This window comes from Anabrus simplex, chromosome 2, assembly GCF_040414725.1.
Source record: "Anabrus simplex isolate iqAnaSimp1 chromosome 2, ASM4041472v1, whole genome shotgun sequence".
Classification (NCBI taxonomy): domain Eukaryota; kingdom Metazoa; phylum Arthropoda; class Insecta; order Orthoptera; family Tettigoniidae; genus Anabrus; species Anabrus simplex.
In genome coordinates this window covers 438,657,534-438,670,717 of record NC_090266.1, presented here as the reverse complement: position 1 = coordinate 438,670,717, position 13,184 = coordinate 438,657,534, and the positions used below count along the sequence as shown (strand labels likewise).

Below are 13,184 nucleotides of genomic sequence, written 5' to 3'. Positions count from 1 at the left end.
CTAGGGACATTAAGGGAATCAGTCGTATAGTGAGAATGTTGATTCATCTCCCATTCAACAATGTCCAACACGTGAAATTCTAAGGGGTGTAGGTTTCGAGAGCTGAGTGGGCATATATTTGGTGTGATGTGGTCGTGCAGATTGACTGCCATCCAATCTCGTTTAGTCGCAGCTTTGTGCGCTGGTCCAAGATTCTGCTGAAACACACAAGGCCTTACATTGCATACGCTGTCTATCCAGGGCTTCACAAATGACTCTAGCACCTCAGTGTAGCTAGTACCCTAGGCCATAAGGCCCCATGGAAAAGAGTAGGGTGTCATGACGTGTCCTTCACTACTCACTACCCATAAAACAATCACAGGTATGGTAAACTTGGTGTGTATAACACGGGGAACATCTGGACATGCACATAAACAACTGTAATTTCTCCTATTCATCTTTTGATCACTGAAGCATTTTTCTTTCATCAGAAAATAAAAGAGCAGGCCAGCTTGTTCTTGATGTTTGAACTTTTCGATAATCGCTTTTCTTAGAATAGCCGTTGTTGTTGCATATGCATTCGGAAACCTGGAGATCTCTGGGAATACACCTCACGTGCAAGGTTTTCATCGATAATATGCTGCATTTGCTGTACGAACGGTGGTGTTCTGGTACTGCCCGATCGCTGGGAATGCGTTTTGAGCCTTAGTTACATGCATCACATCCCCGCCGGAGACGTCCGACTTTTCTTGAACTTCATGCACAAATGACCGGGCGAATTTGAAAAACCGTGCAATATCACCATCGCTGTGCTATGTGTGTATCGCAACAATCACAGCGTGCCTTTTCATCTCTTGCGTTTACTGAATAGTCTTATGCTGATGCTCTGAAAAGATAAAAGTACCACATATAATAAGTACATGAGTTCAGGTACACAACTGCATGTCCTTAAAGACCTTACGCCCTCCTGTATACATGTAGCAGCAGTAGTACAGTAGTATCGCTGTGATCACATAGCATGTAAACCAAAGTCCCACATGTTTATACGCATGTATATTGGTATGGTTTTTTTTTGCAGATATTTTATCGTCGCACAGACTCAGTCAGGTTTTTATAAGATGGGACAGGTAAGGGCTACGATTAGGACGAAGCATCCGTGGCCTTAATTAAAGTACAGCGGCAACATTTGCGTGGTGTGAAAATGGCAAACCACGGAATGAAATTATACATGTGTGTGTGTGATTGTAGCAGTGGTAGTAGTAGTAGTATATTTTCCCCTACTTTTCCCATTTACTTTGGGTCGGCACTGCATGAGCATTAGGCCCAGTTTTGCGTCCATCCTGACGGCAGCCATATGTGGAGGATGTATTCACCATTGCGTGTTTCTGCAGTGGTTGGCAGTGAGGTATGTTGTGTATAAATGAAGAGGTGTGAATTAAGAAAAAACGAACAACCAGTCCATGGACAAACAAATTAATCAGACGCTGTTAAAATCCCATACACAAGGAATAATAATAATAACAATAATGTTCTTGTTTCATTAACTATGTTTACGGTGGTTTTGGAGATGCCGAAATGCCGGAATCATAATGCAGAATTTATTTCAAGTGAACGTAAATCTGCCGGCCCCGTGATGTAGGGGTAGCGTGCCTGCCTCTTACCCGGAGGTCCCGGGTTCGATTCCCGGCCAGATCAGGGATTTTTACCTGGACCTGAGGGCTGTTTCGAGATCCACTCAGCCTACGTGATTAGAATTGAGGAGCTATTTGACAGTGAGATAGCGGCCCCGGTCTAGAAAGCCAAGAATAACGGCCGAGAGGATTCGTCGTACTGACCACACGACACCTCGTAATCTGCAGGCCTTCAGGCTGAGCAGCGGTCGCTTGGTAGGCCAAGGCCCTTCAAGGGCTGTAGAGCCATGGGGTTTGGGGTGGAACGTAAATCTATCGACATAAGGCTAACAAAGGCTAATAAACAAACAAGTAAATAAATAAATAAATAAATAAATAAATAAATAAATAAATAAATAAATAATACCGCCGGACTGAACCGACATCGTATCCGGTAAATTGAATTCAGAAGGCCAGCGCTTTTATGTCTGAGCTACTCACCCTGGCAACACGATGTAAATAAGAACAGCGAGAGTAGATTTTTAAGAATGCCCATAATACAGCTGGAGCATAAAGTATGTCTGTAGTGAATAAAGTGATATGTTTCACTTAACACTTTCTCAGAAATGTATTCTTCTTCTAGGTGCTGTACATCATGATGATCTGATGTACTTATTCTACATTGCCAACATGCTCCCATTATTCAATGAGGGAGAATCTGAATACAATATGATGAAGAAACTAACCAAACTGTGGACAAACTTTGCTCACTTCAGGTGAGTACATTTTAATACTGCCTTAAGGGGAAACGGAATGGTGAGGCTATTACATTTATGTGTAAAATGTATGGTACAGAAGAAGTGCACTACGTCCGTCCGTGAGACTTTTTAGAATACGCTGTCTAAACAGTTAAAGATACATCTATACTATGAGTTTAAGAATTGTTCAGAAAGAAAAGTTCTTAAAAAATGCCCGCGACGTCATATATCTTGTAGCTTCTTTTGTTATAGCTTACCGAAAAAAGTCAAGTTTCAAAATCTTTTTTAATTAATCAGGTAATCCGTAGAAGATAAATTGTATGTTCCCCTCAAGTAAATAATGTAAATTAAAATGTCACTTACAGTATGTAATTTTCACCTATGATTTCGGAGATACAGTCGTTTACATTTCTTTTAGCGCAATCTCCATTCTGAAATATAGAAATGTAAATGAGGAGCTTAAGAGCGAGTGAGTAGTGCCTCTCACACAAGCTATCAACGGCTTCGGCCAGCAGTTACCACTATAACAATAGAATTTCAGAGAATTTTATATTAATTTATTAGTTTATATTAATTCAATTCACCCAGTTTTTCTCTATCCCGTCTCTGAACATTTCGTTCTACAGTCTGTTGGAGTTTCCGTGATAATTTGTTGCATCTCGGCTTTTCTTTATTCAGTCTGTGGAAATTTCATTTCGCAGGCTTCACAGCAAGTTGAGAATGGGGGGAGGGTTGATGTGTTTGGAATTTCGCTTTTAATTTCATGTACCTCGACTTTCTAAAAAATTCCATCTGTGAACTTTCCGTTGCACATACTACGATACAATAATGTATAATTCTCTTGTGATTTTCCGTTATCTATATAAAATCATGCCGAAACGGAAAGCGAATATAGGTCGTAGTACGTTGCATACGAAAATAGTGCGCTTACGAAGAAACTTTCGCAGTTTGTGGTCCGAGAAAGAGTATTCCGCTATAGGTTATGATTCGTCCATAAATTATAAAAAAATGATGTTTCAGTTTTATTTTGTACAATGTCTTTTGTTTGCCAATATTTTTCAGCTCTAATACCAAAAGAAACTCCGCCAAAGCTCAGTAGTTCTTGTTACCCGTCCCGAGTCCGGATAAAGGAGGAGGGTTCAACGTCAGGCTTACAGCAACAAGCCGATTGTTAAAAACATATGTTGCATCTAAATGCACTGGCTACAAGAAATATTGGGATACAAACTGCTAGGGCGTTCTCCGCTTTAGGCAACGCGCATCATTATCGCCTGAATGTTGTAAGAAATGGGCAAGGGCTACCCACTCAAGTACGGGGTGGGCTAAAGAAGCAAGTCTAACAAATCAGGATGGCATCAATCGACATTGGTACTGTGAAGAGTCGAAGTCGAGAACTTGCTGATGTACTAAATAACCGGCACATAGACATTGCCTGCATCCAAGAAACAAAGTGGACTGGTTCCAGGCTAAGGATATTGGTGAAAGATGCAATTTATTCCCCCACGGTAAAACACCTAACCGTCGTGGTGTAGCTATTACTGTGAGTCCTAGCATCTGAGATCATGCCATAGACGTTAGCATTTATCCGACCAAATGATGTCCATCAAGGTTAGTAATGGAACGAAACTGTTACGCGTAAGCTCCTGCTATGCCCCACAAACTGGATGTGCTGACGATGAAAAGGATGAATTCTGGACCAGCCTTGAAACTCACCTGCAATCTCTTAAGGAAAACAAGCTCCTCTTCGTTGGTGGTGACTTAAATGGACACGTCGGGGAAAAGAGGGGTGGATATGATAGAATACATGGAGGTCAAGGCATTGGAGAGAGAAATGAGGATGGGAAGTAATCTTATATTGCGGTGCTGTATTTGACTTGGCGGTAGCTAACTCCTCTTTCATAAAACGTCCATGGCACCCCATTACTTTTAGCAGTGGTAGAAGAAGTACTCAGATTGATTACCGGTTAGTACGAAGGAGTGACCTGAAGTCAGTCATTGACGCTAAGGTTATTTCGCCTCCTCTCACAATCACATGTTTCCCTAGCCATCACAGTTCTATTTCTAAGCTGTAAGCTAAGGAACTTCTAGTCCTCTCCAATCACATACCTCTTGTTCGGCTACTTGGCCCAAGTGGATACGAAGCAGTGTTTATTTACATCATACATGCTGAATTAAGTTCGAATCCCGAACCTAGGAGGCGAATATTTTATTAAACCTTGCACAAGATAGTCTAGTGAGCCGACGTAGAGAGCCTGTTAGCGAACAAGTCTAAAATGCATAACCATATCCACGTGATCACTGCGTGGCTGACCATGGTATGACACCTGATGTGCCCCGCCATCTTCTTCCAACGCGTTAAAAAACATAGTTGCAGATTAAAGCGCGCGCGCGCGCGCGCGTGTGTGTGTGTGTGTGTGTGTGTGTGTGTGTGTGTGTGTGTGTGTGTGTGTGTGTGTGTGTGTGTGTGTGTGTGTGTGTGTGTGTGTGTGTGTGTGTGTGTGTGTGTGTGTGTGTGTGTGTTTTTTATCTCCACTTCTACCCTCACCTCAACCTCAACTTCTACCTCAATTTCCGCCTCAATCACCACATCAGCCTCAACATCGTAACAGAATTAGCTAAAGCATGCAAGCATCGGCATTGAGCTAGAGTTAGTCCTATAAGAGCATGCATAGGATGACCAATAAACACAGAATATAGCTATTTTCTAAGTACCCCTAACCTACATTTTTGCAAATATACGGATAAAGTGCAAATACGCTACGTGTAGATACTGTATAAGGTAGGTAAAATGAAACATTTCAAGCTCACAAACAGCTTTCTATGATGATCAGTTGGGAAGATAATGAACGTTTAAGTTAAAGGATGTTCACACCCCCAAACGTTTAAACCCCCAATGTTTACACCCCGAACGTTTACATCTCCAAACGTTATTTAAAGTATAGCCCAAGAATTTTTTTTAACGTTCGAAGTCATGTTACCCCTAAACTTTGAAAAGAAACAGTCCGAGGTAAGTTGATACGGTATACATCACCGGCTAGAAGATATTTTTTGTTCAATTTTAAGCTAAATATCTGTTTTCTGCGGCTAATGGTTTAGAAGATAATGAATTTTTAAAGTAAGGGTTCTTTTCACGCCCAACCTCCTTTTTTTACTATAAAAACCATTTAAGGGAACGTCGGAAACATTTTAACGTTAATTTATCTTAATCCAAAACATTGAAAGAAACAATTAGGGGCGATTATATATACCACTGGTTAGAGGATAATTTTGATTAATTTGAAGCTACAAAGCAGTTTTCTGCGAGTAACGGTTTAGCAGATACTGAAATTTTATTTTAAGGATTGTTTTCATCCCCAACCTATTTTTTACCCTAAACGTCATTTAAAGTATCATCCGAGACTTTTATTAACGTTATAAGTCGTTTTACCCCCAAAACGTTGAATACAAACTGTTAGGGGTGAGTTGATATAATATATCATTTGTTAGAGGATAATTTTTGATAAATATTAAGCTTAAAATGTTTTCTAGTACCATCGGTTTGAGAGATATTGAATTTTTAAGTTAAGGGTTGTTTTCTCCCCAACCTATTTTTTTACTCTAAAAGTCATTTAAAGTATGATCCGAAACTAATGTTAAAATTCATTTTTACCCCGAAATTTCTAACTGAAATGGTCGAGGGGTAAGTTTTATATATCGCCGGTTAAAGAAATTTTTAATGAATTTTATGCTAATAATCAGTTTTCTACGACGATCAGTTGAGGACATATTGAATTTCTAAGTTAAGGGGTGTTTTCTCTCCGACCTTGACGCGAGTACGTTTTAAAACATTACTACAGTTACTAAAGTAACACAGGTTATCAAACAAATTCTACATACATATAAGTACACTGGGCTGATGGCCGCGATGCTATATGCTCCCAATAAAGTAACAACAACAACTTAAAAGAACGGGTCGTTAATAAGAGAGCATAAAACCGGAAGCGTACGAGATAGTGTAGGGAAGGGCAGCCGGTTAGCAAGAAGTGGGTCCGTACGGTTGGCACATCCTCTACTAGGTTGGCAAGCCTGCACACGTAGTCACCTAGTTTTAACATCAGAGCACAGCACATGCTCCCCTGTGGCATGACAGCTGTAGCACACAACCGCGCCTACTTTTCAAATCACCCGCGCTTTGTGATGTCACACCTCAATAGCCAATCATTGCTTGGTCTATATGCCGCTCAGCCTCCCTTCCAGGGTTAAAATGCCATTAAAACAACAGATGCGTTTGGCCGAGTATGTAGTCCGTCCCAACAGTGTTCAATGTTTACATGTTACCTCATTTTGTGAAAACCAAGCCCGATAGCTGCAGTCGCTTAAGTGCGGCCAGTATCCAGTATTCGGAAGATAGTGGGTTGGAAACCCCACTGTCGGCAGCTCTGAATATGGTTTTCCGTGGTGTCCCATTTCTACACCCAGCAAATGCTGGAGCTCTACCTTAATTAAGGGCACGGCCGCTTCCTTCACACTCCCAGCCCTTTCCTATCCCATTGTCACCATAAGACCTATCTGTGTCTGTGTGAGGTAAAGCAACCTGTAAAAGAAAACATTTCGTTAAATGACTTACTTCATTTCAACATTTAAGAAACGTGTAAGGAATAGCTTATGATACGTTTCAAGAAGCATGCGGAGTCAAGGGATCGCTGGAAGATGGTCCTCACTGGGAAAACGCATTATCAGAATTTGCTCTATGTACTTTGACAAGATCGCTTCGATATTTGTTTTCTATCATTATCGTCTTAGCCAAGTTCCTGGTTTATTAGGTCTTTCATTTTCACACCAGGCAAATGCTGGGGCTGTACCTTAATTAAGGCCACGGCCACTTCCTTCCAACTCCTAGGCCTTTCCTATCCCATCGTCGCCATAAGACCTATCTGTGTCGGTGCGACGTAAAGCCCCTAGCAAAAAAAAAAATATTAGGTCTTTGGAATAATCACCAGCAGAGCATGTCAGAAGACTTACTGAACCAAAAACGAAGAGAGCCAGCACAAGAAAAATTAAAAATTAAACTATGACCAAAATATTTTAATCACTTCAAGGAAATCGATCAGAAAGTTTGGACTTCCCTTCATAGATAACAATAACCTACTGCCGAATAATAATGAATACTTCAGGCAGATGTCATATGATCGTTCTCGGCTCCTGCAAACCGTTTCTCAAGGAGAATACCGTCTAAACCCCGATCAGAAGAAATTTTATCGCACCATCGTATCTAGAATCACAAACAACGAAGCAATTGTAATTCTCCTCGATACCCCTAGAGGCACAGGGAAAAATATATTTATTAGTAGTCGCACAAATCTTCGGTTGAAGCTCTAGACAGGACCATGCTTTATCTGAGGAATATGAACACACCTATGGGTGGCTGCACAGTTTCAGTCGCCGGAGATTTCCGCCAAATCTTACCAATTGTTATGAAGTGAACGCTTCTTTTCTTAATCTTACATTTGAACGGATATAAAAAATTGGCACTCAAAGCTAACATAAGAGTACTCCTACCTTCTGAAGATAATACTTTTTAATCAGATATATTAATTAAAGTCAGAAATGAATAATTATCGACATTTAATAAATAACGTGGATGTATGTGTTTTAGTAAGCAACATTCAAGAATTGATTGACAGCGTTTATCCTGAAATCCACGACTTACTTCACAAGTCCCTTACGTGGTTTAAAGGAAAAGCAGTATTATCTCTGACACAAGAAAAAGTTAGGGAACTTCATGACTTGGTGTTCCCCAAATTCACTGCCGAGGATCCAATATAATACTCAGTAGACAAAGTAGTCGATGGGCGGGGGAGGGCGTGATTAGTTCAGTGGCTTAGCTGTTGGCCTTCCACCCGGGAGGCTGAGGCTCGAATCCTGGTCGATTCCAGGTCGAGATCCTTATCTAAAGAATCACGCGTCGTCAGGAAGGGCATCCAGACCTGAACCCCCGGCCAAAACCAAAATGAGCCTAGGTGGCTCCAGCGACCCCAGAAGTAACTTTGATAAGCTGAAGAAAGTATAGTAGACATAGTAATCGATAGTGAAGAAGCTGTTCATTACCCTATAGAATTTCCAAGTTCTTTACAACCTTCCTGCTTGCCACCACCCAAGGTGATTTTGAAAGTGATGTTAAAATCTACATAATGTTAGGTTTAATAATTTCGTGTGGCTATTTCTAGCCGAGTGCAGACCATGTAAGGCAGACCCTCCGATGAGGGTGGGCGGCATCTGCCATGTATAGGTAACTGCGTGTTATTGTGGTGGAGGATAGTGTTATGTGTGGTGAGTGAGTTGTAGGGGTGTTGGGGAGAGCTCAAACACCCAGCCCCCGGGCCATTGGAATTAACCAATGAAGGTTAAAATCCCCGACCCGGCCGGGAATCGAACCCGGGACCCTCTGAACCGAATGCCAGTACGCTGACCATTCAGCCAACGAGTCGGACATAATGTTAGGTAATCTGCATCCTTCAAAGTTATGCAAAGGGACGCGATTGGTAGTGAAAACTTTGAAAAACTGTTTGATTGAAGCTACTATTTTACATGGCTGTGGCACAGAACAAACGGTCTTAATACCGACAATCCCTATGGATTCCTTCAGTTTTGATTTCAAACGATTCCAATTACCCGTAAGATTCTGCTTTTGCATAACAATAAACCAAACACTGGGACGGAGTTGATCTCAGTGAAGAATGTTTTCCTCATAAACAGGTTTACGGGGCCCTTCCGCGTGTTACATCAAAACGAAATCTTTTCTTATTCACTACCAGAGGAAGAAAAACGAATAATGTTGAATACAAGGAAATCATATAGGTCCTCGGTTAAAGGAAGCCCCTCGCCTTAAATTCATAACTGTTCCCGTTCATAGCTGAAAACCAGTTTCAGTACAAATTTCGTATGAACTGTGCCATATGAGGCTGTCAACCTCCTCAAATGTTATTGCGTAATGAATATTGTAACTGCTTCGTTGGATCAGTGGTATAAAGTCTTACGAGTGAACCCATGTTCACGGGTTCGATTAAGGCCGAGGCAGTCGAGAAGAACGTTTTTCAAAAATATTGTCGATGTGTTAAATATTACCGGTGGCGCACTCAGTGTCATTCGACAAAGTGAAATTAATTCAGCCGTGGGAACCTTCCAGGACAATACAACATTTATTGCTAGAGAGTAGCACAATCGGAATATCGAAATAGTTAGGCAGGTCACCTACATGGCACCACTTCAGAAAATGAGCAACTCGATAACTGAGGCTAAATAATAATAATAATAATAATAATAATAATAATAATAATAATAATAATAATAATAATAATAATAATATAATTTATTATAATTTATTATAATTTATTATAATTTATCTGGTTACCCTCCAAGGTCGGTTTTTCCCTCGGACTCAGCGAGGGATCCCACCTCTACCCACTCAAGTGCAGTGTCCTGGAATTTCAGATTATTATTATTATTATAATTATTATTATTATTATTATTATTATTATTATTATTATTATTATTATTATTATTTGCGTTAAATGTTTGAAATAGAAACACATATACAATTATTATTATTATCATTATTATTATTATTATTATTATTATTATTATTATTATTATTATCATTATTTATCTGGTTACCCTCCAAGGTCGGTTTTTCCCTCGGACTCAGCGACGGATCCCACCTCTACCCTCTCAAGTGCACTGTCCTGGAACTTCAGAATCTGGGTCGGGGATACAGCTGGGGAGGATGACCAGTACCTCGCCCAGGCAGCCTCACCTGCTATGCTGAACAGGGGCCTTTCGGGGGGATGGGAAGATTGGAAGGGATAGACAAGGAAGAGGAAAGGAAGCGTCCGTGGCCTTAAGTTAGATACCACTCCGGCATTTACCTGGAGGAGAAGTGAGAAACCACGGAAAACCACTTCGAGAATGGCTGAGGTGGGAATCGAACCCACCTCTACTCACTTGACCTCCCGAGGCTGAGTGGACCCCGTTCCAGCCCTCGAAGTTCGAACCACTTTTCAAATTTCGTGGCAGAGCCGGGAATCGAACCTGGGCCTGCGGGGGTGGCAGCTAATCACACTAACCACTACACCACAGAGGCGAACCACACAAAATTCTTCTTCGGAACAAGTAGAGCTTCTGACGACTTCTACTATTTAACACTAGTATAAATTACTTACATATTTGGAATTTGAAGATGGAACAGAAGAGGAAATTGATAGCGGACACCACCCTACTATTAGTTCGATGTAAATAAAAGAAAGGAAAATTATGCTTGTCAAATATATTAAATACAATGGTGCTCTGTGTTTAATGCACCTTGAACTGGTAAGAGGTACTCTAGAGTCGGGACTTCTCCCTGAAAAGAGATTCTAGAGACGCCTAAATTCTAAATTCAAAACTTCTTACCAATGATTAGTAGTTGTCCGAGAATATTTATATTTCACAGAAAGAACTTAGGACATAAACATCTGATCACTATATTTATTTACTAAGCATGTTTTATTCAAATGGTGGTGGAAGTAAAAATTTCAGAAATTTAATTAAGTTACGGAAATGAAGAGGAGAAAATTAATGTGTGTCCCATAATATTAAGGTGAGTTATAAATAGAATTAATAATCTTACAGTAATCAATGAGTTAAATTCTTGGTATGAAAGCATGATGGATCTGAACAGAATGATTGATTTCCCTCCTCCCGTTTCTCTCTCTCTCTCTCTCTCTCTCTCTCTCTCTCTCTCTCGCTCTCTCTCATGGTAAACTGTAAGCTAAAAGGTCTCAAAAATAATTATGATGAGAGACAGAAACTGAAAGTTATGATGACAATAATAATAATAATAATAATAATAATAATAATAATAATAATAATAATAATAATAATAATAATAAAATGATGATGATGATGATGATGATGACAATGACAATTGTTATTTTCAGGAACTTCGACTTCCAGGTCATTCATGTCTCACTAATTCCAAGGTTTTTGGAGCCGCCGAACTGCCGGAATTTTGTCCCACAGGTGTTCTTTTGCGTGCTGGTAAATCTCACATGAGGATGGCGCATTTCATCACTTCAAATAAGTTATCCCCAGGCTTAGCCAGAATTGAGCCAGCCAACTTGGGCTCTGAAGGTCAGAACTGGATCAGCCGCCTGAGCTCTCAGCCCGCCTTAATGTACTGTACTAGCTACCCACCCCAGCTTCGCACGGGAGCAGTTATGAATTTAAGACGATAGGCTACTTTTTAACCGTCCGACTCGCTGGCTGAACGGTCAGCGTACCGGCCTTCGGTTCAGTGGTTCCCGGGTTCGATTCCCGGCAGGGTCTGGGATTTTAACCTTAATTGGTTATTCCTACGGCACGGGGGCTGGTTGTATGTGTTGTCTTCATCATCATTTCATCCTCATCACGACGCGCAGGTCATCTACGGGGTCATATAGAATGACCTGCACCTGGCGAGCCGAACCCGTCCTGGGATATCCCGGCACTAAAAGCCTTACGACATTTCATTCATTTCCTGTTTCCCTGCATACAACATTAGTCGTTTTTCTCCAGTAGTTAACACGAAAAGTTTTCTTTTTGATATAACGCACGAAATGGATACGTAAAGCTGTCCAGGTGAAAAACATCCTCCAATGAAACTACTCCACACTAAGTGTCCACCCCTGTGCTTTGTTTATTGTCATGCCAAATCAAATTATTACCGGGAACTGGACTCATTTGTAATCAAAATGCAAATGTGAAAGAATCATTCCTTTTACAAGTTGCTTTATGTCGCACAGACACAGATAGGTCTTATGGCGACGACGGGACAGCAAAGGGCTAGAAGTGGGAAGGAAGCGGCCGTGGCCTTAGTTAAGGTACAGCCCCAGCATTTGCCTGGTGTAAAAATGGGAAACCACGGAAAACCATCTTCAGGAATGCCGACAGTGTGGTTCGAACCCACTATGACCCGAATGCAAGCTGACAGCTACCTGACCAAATCCGCGCGGTCACTTGCTTGGTCTGAAATATGGAAATGTAACGATTTCAGTGAAGCAAAATGATGGAAAAGCAACCGTACGTACGTCTTTTTAGCTTACGCTGGCGCTAAACCATTAGAAATATATCCATACTATGAAAGTAAGTATTGTTCAGAATAAAAATTCGGCAAAAAAGTCCGCATGTGTCTATCTTTAACACATATCCCACTATAAAGTTGGCCGGGCTGAGTGGCTTAGACGGTTAAGGCGCTGGCCTTTTAACCCCAACTTGACACGTTCGATCTTGGCTCAGTCCGGAGGTATTTGAAGGTGCTCAAATACGACAGCCCCGTGTCGGTAGATTTACCGGCACGTTAAAGAACTCCTGCGGGACTAAATTCCGGCACCTCGGCGTCTCCGAAGACCTTAAAAATTAGTTAGTGGGACGTAAAACTAATAGCATTATTATTATTATTATTATTATTATTATTATTATTATTATTATTATTATTATTATTATTATTATTATTATTATTATTTACTATAAAGTTGTTTATGTTACAGTTTGCAGAGAAAAGCCAACGTCAAATTTAGAAACAACTTTTTTAACTAATCATTTCATCATTAAATTAATGATTTAATCCTTATCAAAATCAATTGTTTAATCACCTCAACCAACGAACGTAGATTAATATATCATTGGCAGTATCTCATTTTCATCAAAACTTTCGGAGCTATCAACGACTTCGTCCAGCAGCTAACGGTCGAGTTCAGACTTTAGAGAAGAGTGGATGTATCGCGAGTTTTTCCTGTGTTTTCTATTCCCTCTGTGAATATTTTGTTCCACAGTTTGTTTGGAG

The 13,184-nt window shown here is 40.6% G+C and overlaps 1 protein-coding gene across 1 annotated transcript in view; it reads left to right on the top strand.

The window, feature by feature from the left end:
• LOC136863569 (esterase E4) overlaps window positions 1-13,184 on the top strand; it is a 296,437-nt gene that overhangs the window by 245,295 nt on the left and 37,958 nt on the right. The window contains exon 9 of the mRNA XM_067139949.2: window positions 2,233-2,365. Within this exon, the coding sequence (XP_066996050.2) occupies window positions 2,233-2,365 (133 nt within the window). The remainder of the gene's footprint in view (window positions 1-2,232; window positions 2,366-13,184) is intronic.